The 25,873-nt window shown below is 45.1% G+C and overlaps 1 protein-coding gene and 1 pseudogene across 6 annotated transcripts in view; one reads left to right on the top strand and one right to left on the bottom strand.

Moving 5' to 3' along the window:
• ATP7B (ATPase copper transporting beta) overlaps positions 1-25,873 on the top strand; it is a 164,980-nt gene that overhangs the window by 45,770 nt on the left and 93,337 nt on the right. For 5 of the 6 annotated variants that reach the window (XM_058437915.1, XM_058437914.1, XM_058437911.1 and 2 more), the window contains 10 exons: positions 2,972-3,229; positions 5,075-5,238; positions 8,667-8,828; positions 11,851-11,927; positions 13,435-13,609; positions 15,209-15,442; positions 16,155-16,246; positions 23,320-23,447; positions 23,558-23,712; positions 23,923-24,057. In XM_058437915.1, the coding sequence (XP_058293898.1) occupies positions 2,972-3,229; positions 5,075-5,238; positions 8,667-8,828; positions 11,851-11,927; positions 13,435-13,609; positions 15,209-15,442; positions 16,155-16,246; positions 23,320-23,447; positions 23,558-23,712; positions 23,923-24,057 (1,580 nt within the window). Of the gene's footprint in view, positions 1-972; positions 1,127-2,971; positions 3,230-5,074; positions 5,239-8,666; positions 8,829-11,850; positions 11,928-13,434; positions 13,610-15,208; positions 15,443-16,154; positions 16,247-23,319; positions 23,448-23,557; positions 23,713-23,922; positions 24,058-25,873 lie in introns of those variants that run through there. The other variant, XM_058437916.1, reaches the window with a different exon arrangement.
• LOC116467310 (fatty acid-binding protein 5-like) lies at positions 6,182-6,967 on the bottom strand (annotated as a pseudogene).

Here is a 25,873-nt window from a genome sequence, read left to right as displayed (position 1 = left end):
TTAGTCTGTTTTATGTTGCTTATAACAGAATGGCTGAATTTGGGTAATTTATAAAGATACAGAATTTATTTCTTAGAGTTACTGAGAAGTCTTAAGGTTGAGGGCCACATCTGGTGAGAGCCTTCTGCCCTTGGGGACTCTGGTGCCACAGGGCGTCACATGGCAGGGGTGCTGAGCATGCTCACGTGGTTGCTCAGGTGGCTCTTCTTCTTTTTAGAAAGCCTCGATGCCACGCCCGTGATAACTCATTAATCCGTGAGTGGATTAGTTCATTCATGAAGGTAGAACCCTCATGATCCAGTCACCTCTTAAAGCCCTCACCTTTTAACACTGCCACATTGGGGATTATGTTTCCAAACATGAAATTTGGGGGACACATTCAAACCATGGCTGACTTGAATGCTAAACTCCTTGGATTTGGGCTTCTTTTCTGGAGAGAATTCTGATTCTGTATTCTGAAATAGAGCACTGTGGGACCATCAAGGCCCTTTTCTTACCAAGAGAACTATTATCACCTTCTCAAAAGATTTTATTGCTAAACAACAGAACCTTAGTCTCATCTCCTAGAGACCATGCTGGTAAAAATGAGAGTTAAGGAAAGGATTTATCAGTGATTTTTCTCTCCCCATTTGATGAATATAAGAGAAGAGGTAAAGGTGAGGGAGCCACCAGGCTTTTATATTTTTTAATTTAAAAAATTTAAAAATTTTTTTAGAGACACGGTCTTGCTCTGTTGTCCAGGATGGAGGATAGTGACATGATCATAGGTCACTGCAGCCTTGAACCGTTGGGCTCAGGCAATCCTCACACCTCAGCCTCCTGAGTAGCTGGGACTACAGGTGTGCACCACCACACCTGGCTCATTTTTTTATTTTTTATTTTTTGTAGAGATGGGGTGTTGCTGTGTTCCCCAGGCTGGTCTTGAACTCCTGGCCTCTAGCAGTCCTCCCGCCTCAGCCTCCCAGAGTGCTGGGATTGCAGACGTGAGCCACTATGCTCAGCCACCATCATGGGTTTTAATCAGAGGAAGCACGAAGTCAGATTGTATTTTAGAAGACCGGTGTGGTGTCACAGTACAGTGTCCACGGAGGCAATGAGACCACATAGGAGGCCGGGTGAGAAAGAGGTGGGTTTGAAAGACATTCAGGAGGGCAGCTCCACCAAGTTTGGGGTCACCAAGAGGGGTGTGTGATGGGGAGGTCCATGGAGGAAAGGGGTAACAGGGATGAGCCCCTAGCTGAGATGCTGGAGGACAGTGGGATAGAAGGGCCTTGAATTTTGAGGGAGAGTGTAGGGCCAGAAATGCAGAATTGAGTGTGGGAAGATGACAGAGACCTAGAAAGAGTGATTGTGAGGTGGGAAAGAAGTAGAGGGAGGAGGAGGGGTCTCTTAGTCACTCTGGACATAATGCGAGCTGCAGAGGCCAAGGTCTGAATCGTATCTTCCCGGGTTAACTAGGGGAGGCCATTGAAGGCCTTGGCAGCTGCTTCAGGACCCTGGGAAGGTGGGAGCCCAGCCTGGCTGGTGGTAAGGGTGGAGACCACTAGTAGCTTAGATTAGGGATAAAGAGGGTGATAGGTGACTGGAGATGGTGGAGAGAAATGCTGAAGATAAGGAGGGAAGGGGCACATGTTGTGAGGGGCAGCTGTGTGGGTGGTGTGTTGTAACTGTTTAGGTCCCAGACATGGGCCCTGCACGTGCGTGTCTCTGTGGACTGGACCAGGACCTGGCTGGCTTCCTCAGCCTTTTGGCTGGAGCTCGATACTGTAGGGAGCAGCGGGCCCAACACTAGGAAGAGCTGCTTTGGATGGCACAGGCAAGCCCACCGGCAGCTCAGTGCTCAGGGGTGGCTGGACTTCGGTTTCCCGCATCATTTCCTGTAGTCACTGAGATAAAGTTTGTGTCCTTGAAAAGTTCACTCAGCTGTGAGTCTTTCCTGCCTCCCCTCTGTGCCCACAGCACACACCTACTGCTAAAGGGAGTGGGCATTCATGTGGAGTGGCCTGGCCCCATTTTGTGCTTTGTCTTTTATATCAAGTTTCAGGAAGGAGTTTCTTTAAAACAAAAATCAATAAGGAAAACACAATAGAACAGTAAATCCTGTACGCAAAAGGTAAGAAATATAGTATAGGGTAAACATCTGCCTGTTTTTGTGTGATGTTTAAAGTCTTTCAACTGTGCAATCAGGTTATTAGTGGTAAAAAGAAATTAGCATTGAACTACATATTATAGAATTATTGGATTTGATTAAATAAACCTAGAAAGAAAAGAATAGTGATTTTTTTAAATTGGGCAGGATTATGAGAATTATATTTTGCCCAAGAGGTATTTAGGGTATCAGACTTAGCAAATAAAAATATAGGACATCGACTTAAATTTTAATTTTTCATAAACTGAATGGTTTTTTAGTATAAACATGTCTAGCTCAATATTCATGACATATGTATAGTAAAAATTATTTGTTGTTTGTCTGAGAATCAAATTGAACTGGATGTCCTGTATTTTACCTGGCAACTTTAATTTAGAATAAACCATTAGTGTGCTAGTTTGTATTTGAAGAGCCCTTCTCGATTGATTAGGAGCTCCTTGAGGACAGCCTTGCAGCCAGCGTGATTTGTTTCTGCTTGGACTCAATAGCACCCCGCATGCAGTAGGTAATCCTGAAGGAAATGAAAGATAAGGTGAAGTTACGGGGTAGCTCAGTGGAGGGGTTTAATATAGAGAACTATTTACAAAGGTATTAGAGAGCTGGAAATCCGAATAGGCAATGGGAAGAACCCCAGAGATTAACAGCAGGGAGCTCCCTCCTCCAGGATGGCTGAGGGACAAGGTAGTTACTGGAGCCAAGGGGCTGAGGCTGCTTGGTGGGAGCCGGGACCATGAACCCTCACCAAGAGCCCTGAAACCTCTTGTTCTGAAAAACATATCATTTCTTCTTCTAATTTGAATATTTTCTGACATTTTATCCTAGAAAGCTGTTCTACTAACCCTCTTGGAAACCACAGTGCTGGGAATTCCATGGTGCAAACTACAGGTGGTACACCTACATCTGTGCAGGAAGTGGCTCCCCACGCTGGGAGGCTCTCTGCAAACCATGCCCCGGACATCTTGGCAAAGTCCCCACAATCAACCAGAGCAGTGGCACCGCAGAAGTGTTTCTTACAGATCAAAGGCATGACCTGTGCGTCCTGTGTGTCTAACATAGAAAGGAATCTGCAGAAAGAAGCAGGTAAGAGATGAACGCCCATGTTGAACTTAGGAATGCTGCATATAGACCTCGTATTCTCCCTTCAGAATACCCAGCAACTGTGTTTATCAGTAGCCCTGATAACCAGGTAGCAAGTTCATTATATAGCATAAATGTTTGTCTAATGTCTTAGTATAACTGGCATTCTGTTCTTTAAGAAGTATTTAGTTTGAGATAAAATATATCTCTGAGTAAGTTAGCCATTGAAAATCCAGTTTAAAGGTCATAGTACCTTCTATGGATAGACTTCTCAATTAGGTTGTGCTGGTATTATTCCATGTTTTGTTCCCTCCCATCCCATCAACCCCTTACAATAAAATGAATAAATAACCTGCATTTTGTATAGAAGTTCCAATTTCAAATATTCTTTCTTGTTGTTCCTGTAAACCAGAGAGTGTTTGCAAGAACAACAGGACAGAAATGTGTGGAAATGTCAAAGTTTTGTCCTCCAGAATGCATTTCCAATACTTTTAAACCTGAAAGTACAACAAAATTCTGTCCCATTTATTTGTTTGGAAAAATCTCTTAACCATGACTCTACCTTGCCACCAGAATCACTTTCTCTTTTCTTACCCCAGTGACGTGTCTTTTTACTTGAACTCCCTGGCCCTTAGAATCAGCCCTGAATTCAGATGACACGTTTTTCCAGCCTCTTGTTCACTATGCATTATAGCTTCCTGCAGCTCTAGAGTGACTGTTAGCAGATGGAGGTGTTAATAGGAGATCCTTTGTTATCCATGGTCTGACTGCTCATAAAATTAGCCTATAATCTCCTATAGCCTATGTTTCCATTCCTGACTTGAATCCTCATTTTTATCCCATGTGGCATCCTTTCTGAAGCACTTCATTCCTTCATTTATTTGAATGAGGCTTTTTTCCCATGTTAAACTAACACAATAGTGTTAGCAAGATTGTGGGATTTCTTTTTCATATCTGAAAGTCATTAGAAACTATAAAAGAGTAAGGAAAACCACTTTTGAAAATTCTTTATTTTTTCCTTGTATGAAAGTGTCTGGAGAAAAAAAAAAGGATATCCTTTCTGTAACAGCAGTCAATAACTGCAGACCACATTCCTTGCTTCATTGGTATCTTCTAAAGCCTGAGTGAGAATGTGTCCATGGGCTGGCAGCATGAGCATCACCTGGGAGCTGGATGGACCTGCAGACTCTCAAACCGACTAGTCAGAAGCTCTATTTTAACAAGGTCCTTGGGTGATTCATATGTCCATTAAAGTTTGAGAAGCATTGTTCTTCTAGAATAGTGCTTGTCAAACTTCCCTGTACATTAGGATCACCTGGGGAGCTTTTTTTTTTTTTTTTAAAAAAAAAGATGCCTTAGGAGGCTGAGGCGGGCAGATCTTGTGATCAGGAGTTCGAGACCAGCCTGACCAACATGGTGAAACCCCATCTCTACTAAAAATACAAAAATTAGCCGGGCATGGTGGCATGCGCCTATAATCCCAGCTACTCAGGAGGCTGAGGCAGGAGAATTGCTTGAACCCTGGAGGCGGAGGTTGCAGTGAGCCGAGATCGTGCTACTGCACTCCAGCCTGGGCGACAGAGTGAGACTCCATCTCAAAAAAAAAAAAAAAAAGAAAAAAGATGCCTGCCACTTACCCTGAGAGACTCTGATTTGGTTGGTCTGGGTTAGAGACCAGACATTGTGATTGTCGAAGGCTCTCCAAGCAAGCCTCATGTGCAGCTGTGTTTGAAAACCTCTGTTCTAGAGGATTCTGGGAAGATATGTTTCTTTGTTCAGTTATGTTGACCGTGTCACCCTAGAGGCCGTCCCCACCCAGAGTGTTAAGCCATGACCTGATGGTTCCAGGTGTTCTCTCCGTGTTGGTTGCCTTGATGGCAGGAAAGGCAGAGGTCAAGTATGACCCAGAAGTCATCCAGCCGCTCGAGATAGCTCAGTTCATCCAGGACCTGGGCTTTGAGGCAGCAGTCATGGAGGACTACGCAGGCTCCGATGGCAACATTGAGCTGACAGTAAGTACGGTGGGTGCGTTACGGGATTACAGGCTTCTGATAGTTTGCATTTTGGACAGCATCCATCTTTGTGATTAGTAAATTTCCCCTTCTTGGACGTGTCTGGTTTGTTGTTGTTGGGTATTTTGTTTGTTTCACTTTCCTTTGAAGCCGACAACAATGACTTGTTCATTTTAAGAAAGGTCAGTTATGTTAAACAGTCATGGGGAGGATCCCACTGAGAGTATTCGGGGTGTTAGTAGGAAGAGATGGTGAGCTGCAGGAGTATAGAAGAAAGAGGAATTAAAGACTGTGGACTGCCGTGAGCTGGGTGGTTAGGGGGAGTTGAACATGAACACAGTTCTTCAAGGCTAAAAAGAAGCTAGCATGCGTGCAACTATCTCAAGGCAGAAGAGGGAAGTCCGTGTGGTAGCAAGTGCCATTCTAAGAGAAAAGGACGTGTGATAGGTGCATGGGTGTCTAGAGGGCCAAAGTGCTCCACAGCACTCAGTCTGAGGGGAATGCTTCAGATGGTGATTGTTGCCAGTGTTTTGGGTGGGGAGGTATTGTTTCCCATCTTTCTACATGCCAACACATTATTGAAAACAATGGATGTGCCTGATGCCTAGAACATGCTATGTTTGAAAGCACTTCTGTACTTTTTGTACAGCTCTTTTTGTGTAAGCAAAGGGAGACTTAGAAGAACTCACAGAGAATTGAACGATGCTGCTTCACCCAGGTCAGAGGGTTTCTACTTCCTTTGTGTGTTTTGTCAGTGCCATTAGTGGTAACTGGGTGTTTGAGGGGAAACCATTGAGGACACAGAGGCCCGTGAGCTCCTGATAAGCCGTGTTCTTTGTGGAGCAAACCCTTTGCTCTGGTAGGGCCTTCCTGTGTCTGGAGGGCATAGCTAATACTTGCTGGGTCACAGCTTCGGTCAGCCCCACAAGAGGTGCCCAACAAGAGGGGCAGGGTCTCTGCTGCAAACCTCTGGATCTACATGTGGACATCTCTGCCTGCTCAGACTTCTCTGTGGAAAATCTAAAGCAAGAGGATTATTGGAAAAGGTGTACATTTCTTTTAAACAATTTTTTTATTATAGTGTTCTTTTATATTTTTTATTTTTATTTTTTCTTTTAGCACAAACACATTTATTTATTAACCAAAGGGATGATCCTAATTAATCCAACACACTTTGAAATAGCTGCATGTAAAATGTTTGTGATAAAGATAATTGAACATAGTAATGAAAAAAAAAAGAACAGTATGGAGATTGCTCATTGAACTGAGCTTGGTCATTCTCTTAGTTAACTCCTGTCCAAAGTGATGATGGAATTTTTATTCTACTTTTTCATAGATCCGAGTACAGGTGACATTGTTCATGACACACTCCACCACTAATTTCCTATCTTTCAATTTTCTTGTTACTGTGCTTTCCTTCCCATCCCACTCCTGATGCTGAACCAATGCACCATCTGTAAAGTTGCAGACAGTCTGAGTTTTTCTGCCATCAGCTGTGGTTTCTTCAGACTTCTCTCCCAGGGTACAAGAAAACTAACTGTGTTGTTTTCAAAGTTCTCTCGGTTTTTATGGTGAGGTTTTTGCCATCACAAGTGATGATACAATCTGACTTGGCCATTGCGCCCATTTTTCGCAAAGCTATTCCCACTCCTAGCACCTTCATGTATTCATCAAAGCCCTTGCTGTCCACCAGGTGCCATCTTCCTTCCAGCTGCTGAACTGTGGCCATGGTGGGTGGGTGGGGCTGGCGTGCAGAGCGGGGTCTATGTCGGCGTGGCAGCATGCTGTGTCTGTAGTGTTCTTTTTTTAAAAAAACCATGCTGTATCAATAGTTACATTGTCATCACATATTCAGATTTTATGTGAATTTCTGTATTTAACTAGTCTTCTAGGAAATGCTGACCACTGATACTCAGAAGAGCGAATTGTCTATTTGCTTCATATTTGCCTAATACATATCCCAGGAATAGCACGTCACACTTAAGACTTCCCTTTCCCATGTCAGGACACACAGCATGGTACGGCACAAGCGGTATCGGCTTTAAAAACCAGGTTTGAGTTTTGGCCCTGTCACTGCAGGGATACTTCTGAACCTGGTCTGAGAAGACTCGCCTCAAGCTGCAAATGGCAGTGGCTCAGAGCAGATTCTGGAGCCAGCCCATCTGGGGACGTGCGTCAGCTCTACCCATCACTAGTTGCGCAACTTTGGACAAGTTCCTAAACCTCTCAGTACTGCGGTTTTGAGACTTACCTCTTAGGTTTGGTGTGAGCAGCACAATGTCTAGGACAGCACCAGCCATGTTGCAAGTGCACAATAAATGCTACCTATTATTGTTGTTGTTATAAAAACAAAAGGAGAGCAGAGAAGTACCATTGAAATATTTGGAGACTTGATTTTTAAAATTCTGTTGGCAGTCACCTGCCAACAGATGAGCTCCTAAGTTTGCCTGTTGGTCCTTGCATTCCCATTTTTTCCTTGGGTCTTGGGCCAGGTTGAATGCATTCTGATTACAGATGAGCTCCCCTCTTCTTCCTCCCTAATTCCAGATGGGACCCTTGGCTCTTTTTGTATTTATTCTGGGATCACTGATGCGAATTTCAGCATGCAGCTCCAGTCACATCATTCCACTGCTCATTACCCCTCAGTGACTTTGCATCAGGTGCTAGCTTAGCAACACTTTAGTTGGCTTCTCGAGAGCCTTCAGGCTGTGGACCCACCTAACCCTGTAGCCTTCCCTCCTTTCCCTCGGGCATCCTGTGTTCAGAGAAGCCTGGCTTTTGATGTTTGCCTGAATACCTCATGCTATCCTGCCTTTCGTCTTTTTCGAGCTCTCCTTCTGGTAGTGTCCTTCCCTTCACTTGTCAACACCCTGTTTGTACCTTAGGACCACCTTCGATTACATCTCCTGCATCAGCCACTTTTCTCCTGTTAATATTAACATCATCACCCTTGGAGCCAGCAGAGCACTAAAATAGGGAGGCCGCTAGCAGCAGCTGCAGACTGCATGCCAGCAACAGTCAGGATTACGGAGAGTATTTCAGGAGTGCAGCGAGTTTCACAGAGGTGCACATCCCCATACAGGCGTTAGTATCCCGGCTTTGCCAGTGAGGTAACAGACAGTGGAGAGGGGCTTATAAAAGCCCATCCATATCAGAACCGGAAGTCAAGCCTTGGTCTGTTGCCATCTGCTTCATGATTGGCTGTCTCTTGTACCTGTTTTGGGGAAGAGCCACTGTTTAGTCCCTGAAGCTGCTGGAGGAACGTTGAGAATCTCACACGTGGGGTTTGGAGGTGGAGTCCAGGGTCTTGAGAGCAGTGCTGAGGAGGGAAAGACTCGTGGCTGCCTGTTACCCAGACTCCCCGGACTGCCTTTCACAGGCTCGCCTTGATCCTGGGTCTGTGGGATTCTTGCCATCCTGTGTTGCAGATCACAGGGATGACCTGCGCGTCCTGTGTCCACAACATAGAGTCCAAACTCACGAGGACAAATGGCATCACTTATGCTTCCGTTGCCCTTGCCACCAGCAAAGCCCTTGTTAAGTTTGACCCGGAAATTATCGGTCCACGGGATATTATCAAAATTATTGAGGTAAGTTATTCATTAAAAAATTGTATTCACCTTTTTAAAAACAGTAATATATAATCAGTGAAGAAAAATGAGAAAATATAGCTAAGAAAAAATGAAAATAACCAAAATTCTTCAACTTTTCCCATGGAAATAAGATCAGTCATTTAAAATAAACTGAAGGTATGTAAATAGTAAATCATCTGAGGGAGGATATCAGTGAATGGGTAAGAGAAAGATGAGGAAAACACATTATTATTGTTTTAATTTTAGATATTCCCTAAGAAACATCAATATTGTCAAGATACCCTGTACATAGGGTTAAAGTGCCTAATTGTAATTTTTAAATGTGATCTTTGCCCAAACCAAGTATCTGTAGAGCAAAGGAACGTTGGCCTTGGAAAAAATGATACCACATTTTGCCACTGTGCCAGGCCATTCTTGTTATGGAGAGCTTGGCCGCTTCTGCTTTGGAAAATCAGTGAGAATTTTCATGCATGCCCTGCCTCTTACTCCCTTCCCAGTTTGTCCACAGACATGCCATTTCCTTTTTACATTTTATACAATACTAGACTATAAGAGAATGAGCATCAGTGGTGATCTGAATGGGTTAAGGCAGTCAAAACTGAACAAGATTAACTTGTAACAGCTAGTAAGGATAAATTAAGTTTAGTGGGAACTACATGTTATAAAATTGCTTATGAAATGAAGCCTCTTATAGCAGGCTTAATGTAGTATCCTGAATTTTCTGTGTGTGTGTGTGTGTGTGTGTGTGTGTGTGTGTGTGTGTGTGTGTGTGTGTGTGTGTGTGTGTGTGTGTGTGTGTGTGTGTGTGTGTGTGTGTTTAAAGAGAGATGCTGTCTGTTATGTGGCCTGGGAGAGCTTTTTTTTTTTTTTTTCTTTTTTTGACAGAGTCTCACTCTGTTTCCCAGGCTGGAGTGCAGTGGCATGATTTTGGCTCACTGCACCCTCCGCCTCCCAGGTTCAAGAGATTCTCCTACCTCAGTCTCCCAAGTAGCTGGGACTACAGGCGTGCAGCGCCACGCCTGACTAATTTTTGTATTTTTACTAGAGATGGCATTTCACCATGTTGGCCAGGCTGGTCTCAAACTCCTGATCTCAGGTGATCCACCTGCCTCAGCTTCCCAAAGTGCTAGGATTACAGGCGTGAGCCACTGTGCCCGGCCTTGGAGAATTTTTGTTTGTTTGTTTGTTTTTTGAGACATGGTCTCGCTCTTGTCCCCCAGGCTGGAGTGTGATGGCACGATCTCGGCTCACTGCAACCTCTGCCTCCCGGGTTCAAGCGATTCTCCTGCCTCGGTTCCCCGAGTAGCTGGGATTACAGGCACCTGCCACCATGCCTGGCTAATTTTTGTATTTTTAGTAGAGATGGGGTTTCATCATGTTTTCCAGGCTGGTCTAGAACTCCTGACGTCAGGTGATCCATCTGCCTTGGCCTCCCAAAGTGGTGGTATTACAGGTGTGAGCCACTGTGCGTAGCCCCGGGAGAGCTTTTTGACATGGAAATGATCATGCTGCTGATGGTCCAGGGCCCCACCCTTGGAGGCAGACAGCATAGCTTTTTTATCAGCTGAGGAAAGATGCTCAGAGAGGTTAAGTAAGTTTACTCACAATACCCAGCTCATGGACAGCAGAACTGGTGCTCAAACCCAGGTCTTGTGCTTCCAAGCTCAGTGACCTTTGTGAGTCTAGTACACCACAAATCTTAAAGAACAGTAGTGATATGGCATTGATGAGGCTCAGACATCAGACTGATGCAGTCAGCATCAAGGAGAGTCCCACGTGGTGCCTTTGAACACGGCTTAGTCACCATTTCTGATTTCTCTTTCTCTTTCTTTTTTTTTTTTGAGATGGAGTTTTGCTCTTGTTGCCCAGGCTGGAGTGCAGTGGCATGGTCTCAGCTCACTGCAAGCTCTGCCTCCCGGGTTCAAGCAATTCTCCTGCCTCAGCCTCCCGAGTAGCTGGGATTACAGGTATGCACCACCACACCTGGCTAATTTTTGTATTTTTAGTAGAGATGGGGTTTCACCATGTTTGTCAGGCTGGTCTCTAACTCCTGACCTCAGGTGATCCACCTGCCTTGGCCTCCCAAAGTGCTGGGATTACAGGTGTGAGCCACTGCGCCCGGCCAACCCTTTTTGATTTCTGATATCTCACTTGCTTCTACCCTACCCAGCCTGCTAAGTGTGGTGTGGCATCCATGCTGACCTTTTTTTGGGAAATATTGCTAATGTCTATCCTCTATTCTTGCATCTCTGGGCCATTTTTTGCTAATATAATTAGGCTGGTATTAGTTGTAAAAGGATTTGTCTTTAGACAGTCTCAGCTGCTCTTCCTCCTACCCCAATTTTTAATTTTTGTGTAAAAGTCCCAGCACCAGAGTTCTGGGGCCCTTCTCTTAATTGTGCTACCAGACAAGAGCATTCCTGGCAGTTTTTCCTGTGTGTATTCATAAAGAGTATCAGAGATATAGTGGTCAGATGAACATGGTGACAAAGCGCTTGAGTTAAACTGTGAGCAAAGCACAAGATTGTGGTGTCGACTCTTGGGGCACAGCGGAAGCTGTGCTTCCAGATGCTGAAGGAGCCGAGTTCTGCCGCAGTGGCAAGAAGCCTGGGCTGGGAGCTGGAGGCTGGAGCTCTGGGTCCAGCTCTTCTGAGAGGGCTGGGGCTTTGGGCAAGGTATTTATCCTCTCCGACCTTCTGTTTCCTCATACATGGAATGAAGGTTTCCGACCATTAGGTATTTGAGATTCCTTCACTCAAAAATGCTGAGTATAAATTATAAGTCAGCACTGCTCAGCTTTGGGGTCTGGGGAAGCTGTCTTCCCAGAAGTGCTGAACTTCTGCACAGGGTTTGTAGGGCTATTGGGTAAAGAAGTTGTGAGCAGAAAACCCACAAAGTCTTCTGAGGCACTTTTAGATTCACTTTCTAATTTCCAAAGCTGAAAAGTGCTCTCTACCAATGCATGTTTTAACCAAGTACCTTCCTCCTTTTTCCCCACCCCTCTCTTTTTAATGACAAGGAAATTGGCTTTCATGCTTCCCTGGCCCAGAGAAACCCCAACGCTCATCACTTGGACCACAAGATGGAAATAAAGCAGTAGGTAGAACACAAAAGATAAACTGTAGCTCTCATCTAAGTCCCTTCCTCTACCTGGGCCCAACTCTGCCTGCTGGTTCTGTCTTCCCATGGTGCCTTCCTCCTGGATTAGCTGCCTTTACCCTTGTAATGTGAACCCTCTAAAACAGTGCTGTCCAAAAGAAGTTCTGGAATGATGGCAGTCTTCTGTATCTGCACTGCCCAGTGTGATAGCCGCTAGTCACATGTAGCTAGTGAGCACTTCAAATGCAGCTAGTGTGACTGTGGAAATGAATTTTTAATTTTTAAGGAATTTCAGTTTAACCACCTTTGGCTAACAGATTGGACAGCACTTAAATTGGGAGGGAGGGAGAGAGTGTAGATTTTTTTCCTTTGACAATGTTCAGACTTTATTTGCATGGGTTCTAGAACTAGAATTTGAGGACAGGCATAATGGCTGAGTAGAAAGAAAATGGCCCAGGAGTGGGAGACCTGAGATCATTCATTGTTTCAGATGGCCACTTACTCATTCAGCACCATAAAGGCTGCTGTTGTGTGCAGAGCAATGTGCTAGGTGCTGGGGATAAATACCTTCCCTGTCTTGGAGGGGCCCATAGTCTGGCTGAGAAAGAGTGAGTGAGCAATGAAATCAATGGCTCTGCCAGATTCTGGAAGGTCTAGGAAAACTCCAAGCAGGGGACATAAGATCTGAGCCTCAACGAATGAGTGGAAGTTTGCTTGGCTGGTGGAATTGGTGGCGGGTATCCTCGGGGACTGCTGTGGCTTGGTTCAGTAGGCATGTCTGGGGCACAGGAGGAGCTTGCAGGAAGGCATCTGGACAGCCAGTTGGGAGTCTGGTTCTTGGGTAGCAGTCCAACAGCCTAAGACTTCAGCCTCACAGGCCAGTGGTTTTCATATCATGTTTTAGGTGCATTTGAGGTTCCACAACCACTCGGTTGGAATTTCATGGATGCTGCAGCTAACATGAGACCACAGCTGTCGGCCATGACCCCCGATTCCAAACTATGGTGTTCATTGAGACAGCCAATGATCACTGTTCTCACGGACTTTATTTTAAATAATTGTTTAAAGATTGAATGTATAAGTTTATACTAATAAAATACTGCTTTTATCTATTTTTTTCTTTGGGGGTCTGTATAAGATTGCATTTTGAAAAGAGAGCTATAGGCAACCATAGGCTGAGGATGGTAGGCCCCTTTGGGGCTAGATTCTCAGCTTTGGGGCCTCACTTGCCTCACCTGTGAATTGGAGGTAACCACAGTATGTGAAGGCAGGGGCTGGGCTCAACATCTCTGGAACCTCCTTGTAGTGATGTTTAGACCTCTAGATGCTCCCTCAGATGGCCAGTGTCAGAGAGAGAGAGTTCTTACGTTCATTTTAACCCTTGGTGGTCTGTCCCAGACGTGACAAAGGCAGGTCTTAAACTGTGTCCTCAGGAGGGGAGTGGCTTGTAATCTAGGTGACAAGCAGTATCTGATATATCTGTGTTGTTGCATTTGCTTTCCAGGTGGAAGAAGTCTTTCCTGTGCAGCCTGGTGTTTGGCATCCCTGTCATGGCCTTAATGATCTATATGCTGATACCCAGGAATGAGCCCCACCAGTCCATGGTCCTGGACCACAACATCATTCCAGGACTGTCCATTCTAAATCTCATCTTCTTTATCTTGTGTACCTTTGTCCAGGTATGTATGAGAAAGATGGGCAGACCTCTTCCCTCCATGCTGTGTGTGGCCCTCAGATATTCTGCCCGGTAAGCGCAAACAGCGCTTTAGCTTGGTTTAAATGGCACTTTATTGCAGCTTTCCTGCCCCATGTAGGCAGTTGCTGCTTTTTTTCTCTCTTATGACTAGTAGGTGGGGCTTGGGGGCCCTCCAGTGTGGGGGACTACTAAGGGCCTGGTTTCACTGTCAGTTTCAGTTGATTGCAAGTGATCAGAACTGTCCCTGGAATAGCAGCCTCCTTGCTGCAAGGTGTGGTGAACTCTGTGTCTCCAATTTGCATATTGTTTAGGTTAATTTATGTTCATTGTTGGAAGCAACAACTGGATCATCCTTGAGCCCATACCACTCTTGAGTGTTCTATCTTAAAAGGTGGAGATATGGTCCTTATCTTTGAGGTAGTTATAATTTAAAAGAGAAAGGCATGAAACGTCTGCTTTGGTGGTGATATTAAGGAACTAGCTGTGTGTCTGGTGGGAAGTGTGCCCTCTATGTGTGTATTTTGGAATAGAAAACTAAATCCCTGTCCTAATATTGGAATGTTTAGGGGCTATTTGGGGGCAAGCATTGGTAGGCTGGAATTTTTTTTTTTTTTTTTCGAGACAGGATCTCACCCTGTCACCCAGGCTGGAGTTCAGTGATGTGATCATAGCTCACTGTAGTCTTGAACTCCTGGGCTCAAGCGAACCTCCCACCTCAGCCTCCTGAGTAGCTAGGACCACAAGTGCCTGCCACCATGCCTGGCTAGACAGGGTCTTGCTCTGTGCCCCGGTTGGTTTCAAACTCCTGGCCTCCAGCAGTCCTCCAACCTCAGTCTCCCAAAGCACTGAGATGACAGGTGTGAGCCACTGCACCCAGCCTGAATTGGTGTTTTTCTATATTTTGTTTGATTATAAGTGTAATGTACACTAATTAACAATTCAAAACATACTGAAGTATAAGAAGAAAAGGGGAAGATGCCCTTTCACTAATCACATTCTGCGTCCCGCCCAGTCTCATTCCCCAGTGTTGCTATGGTGATATTAATAGTTGGGCATTTGGGCATGAATCTCTCCAAATCTTTATATAGAGAAAATGCACACTTGTGTGTGTGTGTATGTTTGTGTAATACAGATACAGACTTTTTTAACTGAAATGGGATCATACGAGATAGATTGATGTGCAACTGGCTTTTTCACTTAACCATGTACTAGACATCTTTTATGCCACTGGCTTATAGATAGAGCCCATTCTCTTTAGGGAATGGAATGCCTTGTACTGTCTACAGTATAAATGAGTCATGATTTGTTTTCCCCAACATTTTACCATTCTCTTATTAGCGGACATTTGTGTTGTATGCAGTGGGTTTTAAAAGTCTCACATGCTCTTGGTCATCCATTCCTGTGCACAGTAGTCCTCTGAATTGGAAAGTACATTTCATAAACGCCCATCACAGAGGAAGAAGTAATGTCAAGACTATGCACAAAGCTAGAGGCTTTGCCATCCCAAGGGCCCTCGGCCCTGTGTCGCTCATTGAACTCTCCTCCCTACTTGCTGGCAGCTTTCACTGTCCTTGTCTTTCAGCTCCTCGGCGGGTGGTACTTCTACGTTCAGGCCTACAAATCTCTGAGACACGGGTCAGCCAACATGGATGTGCTCATTGTCCTGGCCACGAGCATTGCTTATGTCTATTCTCTGGTCATCCTGGTGGTTGCTGTGGCCGAGAAGGCAGAGAGGAGCCCTGTGACATTCTTCGACACACCCCCCATGCTCTTCGTGTTCATTGCTCTGGGGCGGTGGCTGGAACACTTGGCAAAGGTAACAGCAGCTTTGGGTTCAGAAAAGAGCTGCTCCTTCGGTAAACAAATCTCACTTGCTCTGAACACCATGTTTAGAATTACTAATTATACACAGCATAGAGACAGACTTAAAGAAATAGGAAACCTCCATATAATTAAGGTGCTCTAGTCACTAATCTCCAAATTGATCACTACTTATGAAATCCTAGCTAATCTGGTTAATTATTAAAACCATCGTTCAGGTGTATTGTGTAAACTAAAGAACCCTGGCCTTCAGGTCAGAGCCTACATTGTCTCTTAGTGCAAAACTGAGTATATAGTTGGTCTAGAAATCCATACATCCTCCTCAAGGTCATGCCATTTTTAACACCCTCCATTGTCCCCAACACTGAAACATATCTTATAAGAGAATGAAGCGAATGGAACTCAGGCCCTAAAAGAAATTAGATTGAACCTAAAAGAAAATGGTCAGTGGGAAGATTGATGTTTGTTTCCAGTCTGAAATATAATTCCCAGACCTTGGTGGCACAGGCGCTGTGCATCAGTGTGGAAGTGACACACGTGGCCGTGTGTGGTGGATAGCAAGTAACGCCCACCTGCAGAGCTTTTTATCGTGCCATGCGGCTGTCTCTCACACCAGCTGTCTCTAACACCACGCTTGTGACTCTCAGGCTGGCTTTGGACAGGTCTGCTTTCGATAGCTCTCATTTCACATTCTGGTTATTTCCTAGAGCAAAACCTCAGAAGCCCTGGCCAAACTCATGTCTCTCCAAGCCACAGAAGCCACCGTTGTGACCCTTGGTGAGGACAGTTTAATCATCAGGTGGGTTATGGTTATCAAATGTCTTTGGGGTTGGTATCTGTCAACCTGTGTGAGCTGCATCAGATGCCCATGTTGTATTGACACTGCAGTAGACCTTGTGAGTGTGGGCAGAGACACAGATCACCCCTCTCAATCCAGCTACAAAAGCAAGGCATTGAACTATAAAACAAACAAGATTTGTAGGTGGTGTGTGTGTGCCAAATGGCACATGGGAGGCGTAGATGATTAGTATTGCAGGAATTAAGAAGAGGAAGGCTAGTGGTGGTCAAGGGAAACTTAACAGAGAACATAGAGTATGAACTAGGCCTTCCTAGTAAGATACAGATTCAGACAGGCAGAGAGATAAGGACTTCAACTTGCTAAAGAATAAAAATTGAAGGAGAAATTTATCTTCCTCATAAGGTTGCCTGATATTAAAAATAATTATTATTATTATTCTTGGAAACTTTTGTTGCATTTATTGTTTGCTAGACACTATTCTAATCTCTTTGTATTTAATCTAACCAAAGATGGAAACTTTCTGAGGAAGGGACTATTATTACTCTTAATTTACAGATGAGGAAGCTGAGGTTCAGAGAGGCTAAGCAACTGGCCCAAGGTCACACAGGTATTCAGTAATGGAATTGGGATGTAACCCAGGCTGGTGGATCCAGAGTCTATTTTCTTAACCTTTACACACACTGACTCTTAATGCATATTTAATAATATGGAAATTTTTGCTAATTAAGGCTTCTGTATTTCCTTGGGGTTAGCTTCTTTTTTATATTCTAGGCAATGGTTATTTCAGCCCTCCTTCGTATTCCTAAAATCTCTCCCTGGTCCCACCATTTTCTATTAGCCTGTGATCTCGCTTCGGACTACTGGAAGGAGAAGCATTCAGATAGAAACCCTCCAGTTCCCTGTCCCTTAGCCTGCACAGCTAGCCTCCTCCGTGGCACCTTCCACTCCTGCCCCATTGGTGGGAGAGGCGTCTCCTCCTATGCCTCTACCCGGGAACCTTTCTCTGTTGGTTTTCTCAGTGGTTTTTGGTGTCTCTGATTCTTATCCTCCGCTGTCATGCAGACTAACCACTCCCATTGTCAGAGGCATTGTGCCTTGCCCCTCCCCTGCGTGCCTTTGCCCATGTATCACACTGTTGCTGGAGCCAGCCTGCCCTAGCTGTGTCCTGGAGGCCTGGGCGTGAAGGCTGAGACAGACTCCTTGCTTCCCCATGGGGTCTGCAGGGCTGATGCAGCTGGCCCTGGGCACGCCCCAGGTGAGTAGAGGAACTGACTGGGGCCACACGGATGCATGAGTGTTCATGAGGCGCAGGCTGGCTGCCGCGTGGTGGCACTGGTTTTGTTCTGGATGCTGTCTTTTAAATGATCATCGCAATTGTAGGAATGGCAACTGAGATTTGAGTCCTTCTGGTGTTCTAGGCTCACTCCCCAGCACTTGCCACAGATCGTCTAGTTCCACTCTATAGCTGTTCCTTGAGGCAGCACTGTCATCATCCCAGCTTTCCTCAGGAAGAGCCAAGTGCAGTGAGGTGGAGTAATATCCCCAGAGTCCATGACAGGCAGGCAGCAGAGCTGGGATTGGACCCCTGGAGGCACAGAGCCCCCCTCAGCCACTGTGCTATGCTGCCCCCAGACAGGACCCTGTGTGACGGCACCTGGCATGCTGGGCTCTGGTGTGCCATGGGTCTGCAGTAGTCACATGCCTTGGCTTCTTCTTTCTTTTTTCTTATAAATTAATTGCATGAAAGTTTCTGAGAAGTGAAAACGTTCAGACGGGGAGCCAAGCTGCTGGCAGCTGTGTTGGTTTTGACTCACGTTTCCTCTGACTCGCCTTGTTAGGGTCTTCGGTACAGTTTGAGGCACCTCTGATGGCACTGACTGCAGTTGCTTGGAACTATTCCAGGGATCTGAACAGGAGGAGAAGGCATCTGCCGTCCGTAGTGCCCACGGAGTGCGTGCAGCATCTGTCATAACTCAGTTCTTCTCCAAGAATGCCGATTCATTTTTTGGCTGGTAACACACGGCCTGACTACTACCATGCAACATGACAGGACATTATTAAGCTAGGGACCAGAAGACCAGAGTTCATTCTGCCTTTGGCTTACAGTTTGGGTGTGGTCATTCCTACTTGCCTCCTGACAGCACACCCTGGGCCCACCCCTCTGTCCCAGGCCAAGGTTGCACCCACTGCCGCCTGGATTGCCGCAGTCTGGGCCTCTCCTGAGCTCAACCATTCTGTGCTTTGAGTTGCACTGGGCACTGGTCTCCCAGTGACTCTGCCTCCCACAGGGCCCTCCCGCGTCTGGGCCTCTGCCTGTGCCTTTGGTCCATGGCAACATCTGAAGGCCCCCAGAGGTTCTCGCATAACTGCCTTCTTTCACTGAGGCTTGGGCCTCTTCCTCTGACCATCCCTTTGCTGGGGACACTTGTGCTTTCTCTTTACTCCAAGTCTTGGGTGCTGGCAGCGTTTGCAGGTGCGATCCGTCTGGCACACTGTAGTTTCTTCCCTTGCTGCTGCTGCTGCTTAGTCTCCATGGGCTTTCTTCTCTCCTTATCCCTTGTGGATGGTCCTTGGGGTTCTGGTGGTAGTGCCTCTGTCTTTGTGTGTTACACACCGTCACTGGGACGTCTCACTTTCCCATGTCTTTGGTTAATAGCCGTGGGAAGCTCATTCTCAAACCTACGTCTAGGTCCCAGAGACTACCTGCTGGTGGGAACGTTTTTCTTGGGTGGCTGGTACAGGCTCAGACTCGGCCTATCTGTATTCTTCTTCACCTTCCCCCACTTTTTCCCCAAAAATATTCCCCTGCCTGTCTGTCTCAGGGAAAGACACCCTCATGCCAGCTCCAAGTGTGTCCTCTACAATGCCTCCCTGCCCTCATTCACACATCTACACTCCATCCTTATGGTTCTAGCACCTCCGTCTCTAGGGGCATCATCCACTGGCACCATGCTGGTACAGGCCACCGTGGCCTTGCCCCTAAAGCACCGCAGCTGTCTCTTCATACTGCTTGCAGCCAGGTATCTGTCCAGTATTTTTCCACATTCAAACCAGTGATCTTTCTGAAAGCACAAATTGATCATATTACTCTGTATTGGAAAATCCTTCAATGGCTGCCTACTGTTCTTAGGATCAACACCACCTTCCTAACGTGGCATTGAGGCCCGGCATCTGCCTGCATGCCTGTTGAGCCCAGCCTGTCTTGCCATCCCCTGCGTTGTGCCCCAGCTGCCCTGCACCACTGGCAGGTCCCAGGAAGGGGCTGCCTCTATCTGCAGACCTCTGCAGACATCCTTCCTTCCCTCTGAACTCCCTTCTTCCTTATCCTTTGCCTGGCTCCTTGCCTTCAGGGCTCAGCATGGAAGTTGCATCCTCCAGAAGTCTCTCCTGATTCCCCAGGCCTGGCTCAGCTGTGGCTCCTCAGTGCTCTCAGAGCACTCTGTGCCTCAGCCGCCCTGGGATGTAAACATGGCGGGTGCTGAGATACTCACTAATGGGAATGAAACTGCTGTCGGATGTTAAAGAAACATACTGTACACATGCATGCATGTGCTTGGTATTAAAAGGCTCGCACAGCCCCATCCCCAGTCTCCCACATTGAAATTTTCTGTTTTTTTTTTTTTTTATAACTGATGGGTAAACAAATTACAAATCATATCTAGACCAGTGACCATAATGCTATGTTTTTTCCTTGTTTTCTTAACTTGTGTTTAATGAGGAAGGGGAGTAGAAGAGAGGAGACAAGTGAAGTAAACAGATTCCTGGCAGAAACTCTTAAAGATGAAGTGCTATGAAACAAACCACTGTCTTTTAATTAAGAGGGCCCCTGTCTCTCAGCACTTGGAGAAGAATAGTAGCTTCTGAAGAATACATGCTATTGAGATTCACCAGAAGGAGCCACATTGACTCCCATAAAGGACTATTCCTCATAAGCTGCTTAGAGTTAGAAAGATGTGGTTAATTTAGATCAAAGGAGAAATTCAAAGTTAGATTTAACAGAGATTAGCATTACTAAAGATTTCTTAGAAAGACACCCAATTGTACCTTCGTGCCAATTTTAAGTCTCCTTACAGAAGTGGACATTTTAAAACTTAGTGATTAGGTTCTGCTGGAGGAGAGTCTGACCTTTAGTTCTTGGGGTCTTTCATTTCTAAATTGAATGCAGGAACTCCTCCTCCCGACTTGGGCTTCTCAGGCCATGTGGAGACCTCTGTGGGATGATAAATCCTCCAGGTTGTACAGAGGAGGCCTCAAGGGCAGTGTTGAGCCTGGACTTCTCCATCGCTGGAGGACTTTAAAAATAAGCAGAGAATATTCTTGGGTTGTCGAGATCCTTCCCTTCTCCTGGCTCACTCAGCCACCAAACAGATTTACACAGGTATACTCCCAGCACTAAAGACTTCAGTCTTTGAAAGTCTCGTTTTCAGTGCTCCATTTATTTTGGTTGCCATGATTGAACTTTCTGTATATGTCTTAACTGTCCATCTGTGTGTCTGCTTTTAGTTATGAGGCTATAAACCTCCTGAGAGGAAGGCTCTACTCTGTCCTGTTTGTAACCCCAGCCTACACTGGTGCCTAGTACACAAGAGGCCAATCAATATGAAAATGTCAATTAGGTGATAATAAAAATCACCAGCATTCATTGGGCACTTGCTGTGTACAGGTGCCATACTAAGGATCTCTCATAATCCTGGGAAGTAGCCACACAAGCCTTGAATCCTCATAGCACAGAGACTGTTCCTGAACAATTTTTACAAAGGAAAATATTGATGCAAATATTTAACATACCTTCCTGCATATGGTAGTTACTAAGTTTTATATATTTGCACGTAGCAACATTTAAGTAAGTGGGCATGTATGTTCAATTTTTTGCCTTTTTAAGACATCTTCAGGTTTTGCTGAAATGGGGGTAATAAGACTCACCTTGTATGTGTCTGGGAAGATTCAGTGAGGTAAAACATGTAAAAATCTAGCACAGTTCCTAGCACTCAGTAAATGTCTATTTCTCCTTCCCAAGTAAGTAAGATGGCTTTTGTCCCTGTGATAGTTTAAATGTAGTCTTTGTAGAATGAAAGGAAGGTGTAAAATAACCTCAGAACCTTGCTTGCTTTCCATGCGTGCTCTTCTGGCTTGTTGACCATTTGCTCATGAGCCAGTATTACCTATACAATTAATTCTGTTGGGCCCATGCCATACTTTTAGTGAGCTGCTGCTGAAGCTGGCCCTGGGCCGTGGGTGCCCTCCCTCTGGCTTTGTCTCTGTTCCTGCCATCTTCTTCTCTCTCCCCCACAGCATCTCTGTCTCTGCAGGACATGTCCCACTAGCGCACAGTTCACATGTATGTACAAGACACAATCCCCACTTTAATCCACCCTCCCTTCTACTGCTCTATTTTTCTGTTCCTTCACAACAAGCCTTCTTTAAAAACGTAACTTTCACTGTTGTCTTTGCCTTCTCACCGCGTGCTCTCTCAGCCCATTCTAGTTGAGCCTCTGCCTTTGCCAGTTTCTGAACTTGGTTTGGCCAGTGCCATCAAATAATTTCCATATACCCCAATCCAGCATTGCTTGTGTTAAGTCCTCATTTCAGTCTCTCACCAGTATTTCCCCCTTGTCTGTTTCTTTGATTTTTTTCTTTTTTCAATGTGTAACTCACATTCACTGCAACACATAAACCCTACGTGTAGAGTGTGATGAATTTTACATATATTTGCCCCTGTGGAACTACTTGTGCAGTGTTTGGTGCAGTTGGATGGGTGCTCCCTCCTCCTCCTCCTCATCCCCACTCTCATTTTCCTCCTGTGTCACTGACTGGTCGTTCAGCTTCTGCTCAGCTTTCAGATAGTGGAGTGTCTCGGGGATGAGTTCTAGGACCCCTTCTGTGTTTTCCCCGTACACTCCTAGGGATGCTTACATGATCTCATGGCTTTAAATGCCATCTACATGTGACAGCTCTCAGGTTTGTTCTCTGCCTCTGACCTCTTCTTTCCACTTCAGATTCATATTTTCAGCTCCCTAGTTGATATTTCTACGTGGAAATCAAATAGGCATCTCAAACCCGACATGTCAAAATGAACCATTTCTCTCCATCCCTTCCCCTTCTCTTCCCTCACCCTCCCTTAGCTGCTTTTCCATAATCATCTCCATCTCATTAAACGGTTTCTCTGTCCACCCAGTTCCTCAAAATGAAAATTTGGAGCTCATCTTTGATTCCTTTCTTTACCCTCACATTTAGTGCATTTTCACATCTTGTTAACACGTGATTTAAGAATATGCTGTGTATTTCTTCTCCCTCTCTCTGCAGTCCAGGTTACTTCCATCTTCTGCTTGGGCTGCTGCAACAGCCTGACTCTCCCCCTCACTCCTGTGATCACCCCTACAGCCCGTTCTCATGCAGCAGCCAAAGAGATCACTCAAATGTGAATCAGATTGTGTCACTTTCCTGCTAAAAGCCTTACATCCAAAACCCATGCTCTGCCCCAGGAGACCCGGCATGATCAGGAATCTGCTTCTCGGACCTCAACTTGCACGTCACTTACTTCCTGCCAGTCATGCTTGCTTTCTTGCTGTTTCTCAGACGCAGCCTTCCTGCCTGTCTTAAACCTTTGTGTCAGTTGTTTTCTCTCCGTGAACTTCCTTTCCCTGTGTGTTGGACCTTCTTGGCATGCAGGTCTCAGCTTAAATGTTACCTTCCCAGAGAAGCCCTTCCATGTCTCCTCCTCCCTCTGCCACTCTAAGAAGCCCTCCAGTCACATTATCCTGGTTTATTTTCATCACAGCACTTATTAATATTTAATACCTGATTCTATCTTGCTTGTTGTCCATTTCCACCCCAGAACTTGTCTTCATGAGGTAGTAGGGCCTTTGCCGTGCCATTCACAGCTGTATCACCAGTGCCTAGAACAATGCCTGGTATTCAGCAGCTGCATGATAAATATCTGTAAATGAACAGATCAAATGAATACCGTTGCTCAGTGTAAGCAAATATAGTGTAACTAGTATGACAGCTGGCCTAGAACCTGACCCGGTGACCGAATCAGTAGCCATGTGAGTGATGAGTGGCGTTTGTTGCAGGGAGGAGCAAGTCCCCATGGAGCTGGTGCAGCGGGGTGATATCGTCAAGGTGGTCCCTGGGGGAAAGTTTCCAGTGGACGGGAAAGTCCTGGAAGGCAATACCATGGCTGATGAGTCCCTCATCACGGGTGAGATGGCTTGTTTCATGTTCCCTCAGGCAGATATCATAGCAGCTGTCAGGTCACATGAGTGCCGGATGGGTCTGAGCAAGTGACGGTTGTCTCTTTCCTACGTCTAGGAGAAGCCATGCCAGTCACTAAGAAACCCGGAAGCACTGTAATTGCGGGGTCTATAAATGCACATGGCTCTGTGCTCATTAAAGCCACCCACGTGGGCAATGACACCACTTTGGCTCAGATTGTGAAACTGGTGGAAGAGGCTCAGATGTCAAAGGTAATGAAGAAATTTTTAAAACTAACTTCATCTTTCTTGTTTTAGAAATTATGTGAAGAGTTCTGGGAAATCAGACAGTTTTATTGAGTAGAGATTGATTAGTAAATGTGGTTAAATGAAAGAGATTATCCCAATCCTTATCCATGCTTGTGGTGTTTTATTTCTTCATAGGTTGTAATTTCCCGTGGTCTTGGTGTTTTATTTTCATAGGCACCCATTCAGCAACTGGCTGACCGGTTTAGTGGATATTTCGTCCCATTTATCATCATCATGTCAACTTTGACGCTGGTGGTATGGATTGTAATCGGTTTTATCGATTTTGGTGTTGTTCAGAAATACTTTCCTGTAAGTTGAACGCCTTGGGCTGTATGGTGGTTGTGTTTTAAATAATCTACTGACATTGATCCTATTCTTTCATATCTTAGATTCACTGGGCTTTAATTATTCATTACATTTTATTTGCTTGCGTCTCTAATTGACAGCAAAATCTAAGCCAGAGTAGGATAAACAGTCACTCTCCTTCTGCAGTTCTCTGTTAAAGATCTCCTTTGCATTCTACTTAGATAATTTTCACAGACACCAATTGGTGCTCAGTTGTAATGCTTGAAGCATTTACAATATGTATTATTGGTCCTTTTTGAGGTTATGAGGCATACATCATAGAAAATAGTTCACTTTAAATGTCAATGGCATGGTAATATTATTTAACACATTTTAAGAAAAATATCTTTTGATGTATATATTTACGAGTACCATCTTTGACCTCCCAGCTTCCCAAGTAATGTAAATAGCTTTTTATGTTTTCTTATGTATTTATTTATTTATTCATTTGAGATGGAGTCTCCCTCTGTTGCCCAGGCTGGAGTACAGTGGCTTGATCTCGGCTCACTGCACCCTCTGCCTCCCAGGTTCAAGCAATTCTCCTGTCTCAGCCTCCCGAGTAGCTGGGACTACAGGCACACACCACCACGCCCAGCTAATTTTTGTATTTTTAGTAAAGATGAGGTTTCACCATATTAGTCAGGCTGGCTTCAAACTCCTGACCTCAGGTGATCTGCCTGTCTTGGCCTCCTAAAGTGCTGGGATTTCAGGTGTGAGCCACTGCACCCAGGTGTGAATAGCTTTTTATAATAATTAAATATTTACTAAACATTGTGTGTGAGGCAATGGAATATACATTTCTGAGTTTAAAGAAGTGGTTGAAGAACGCTATCTTAGGAAATATAGTTTTATTAAACCTCAGAAAAAGAAAGGAAAATACAGGCCACCCCTCAAAAAACATATCTGCTTGAGGAGTAAAAGCTGTATTACATCTGTGATTCTCAGTTGGGAGCTATAACATTTTTGGTTTTTGTGACTGGGGGGATGCTGCTAAACATCCTACAAGGCACATCACAGGTCCCTACAACAAAGAATTATCTGGCCCCAAATGTCAGTAGCACTGAGGTTGAAACCTTGATAATGTACTTAAAAAGCTAATGGCACACTTAGAACAGTATTTGGTAATGGCACAATGAGCGGAACAATGTTTTTACCTTATCTTATTCCTAGCCCAATCTAGTGCTTGTTATACCATAGAGCCATAGAATAAGAAACCAAACTGGGTGTAATTATGCACCTGTAGACTCAGCTATTTGGGAGGCTAAGGCAGAGGATCGTTTGGGTCCAGGAGTTTGAGGCTGTAGTGTGCCATGATCGTGCCTGTGAATAGCCACTGCACTCCAGCCTGGGCAGCATAGCAAAAAGTACAAACATGGAATGGATAATTTTTTCTTTTAAAAAAAATTCTGCACATAATTAAAAGTATATCAAATATTCTCAGGACACATGTCATTTACTAGGATGTCATTTTCTCCCTCAAATTTCCCATCTTAAATTGAAAGATGTTCAAGTTAAACACTTTCTGACATCTAAGGAACCTTAGTGCTCTTAAAAGTAACTTACAGATATATGCGTAGAATGTGCCAGTGGCTATCCATGGCACCTGACTGCCTACAATTTCGGCTTTTTCGGGAGAGCAGTGCATTGGCATGTGGCCATGGGAAGACTCAGTCCTAAACAAGTTAGAATCTGTGGCTTTCTGCTGTTCCATGCCTTTCCATCTTACTTGGCTTCTTTTGTTTTTATCTGCGATATCAGGGAGGATGCTGGCAAACGAGGT

This window comes from Hylobates moloch, unplaced genomic scaffold (genome assembly GCF_009828535.3).
Source record: "Hylobates moloch isolate HMO894 unplaced genomic scaffold, HMol_V3 SCAFFOLD_4, whole genome shotgun sequence".
Classification (NCBI taxonomy): domain Eukaryota; kingdom Metazoa; phylum Chordata; class Mammalia; order Primates; family Hylobatidae; genus Hylobates; species Hylobates moloch.
The sequence above is the reverse complement of the archived record's forward strand: the minus strand, read 5'-3'. Positions and strand labels throughout refer to the sequence as shown.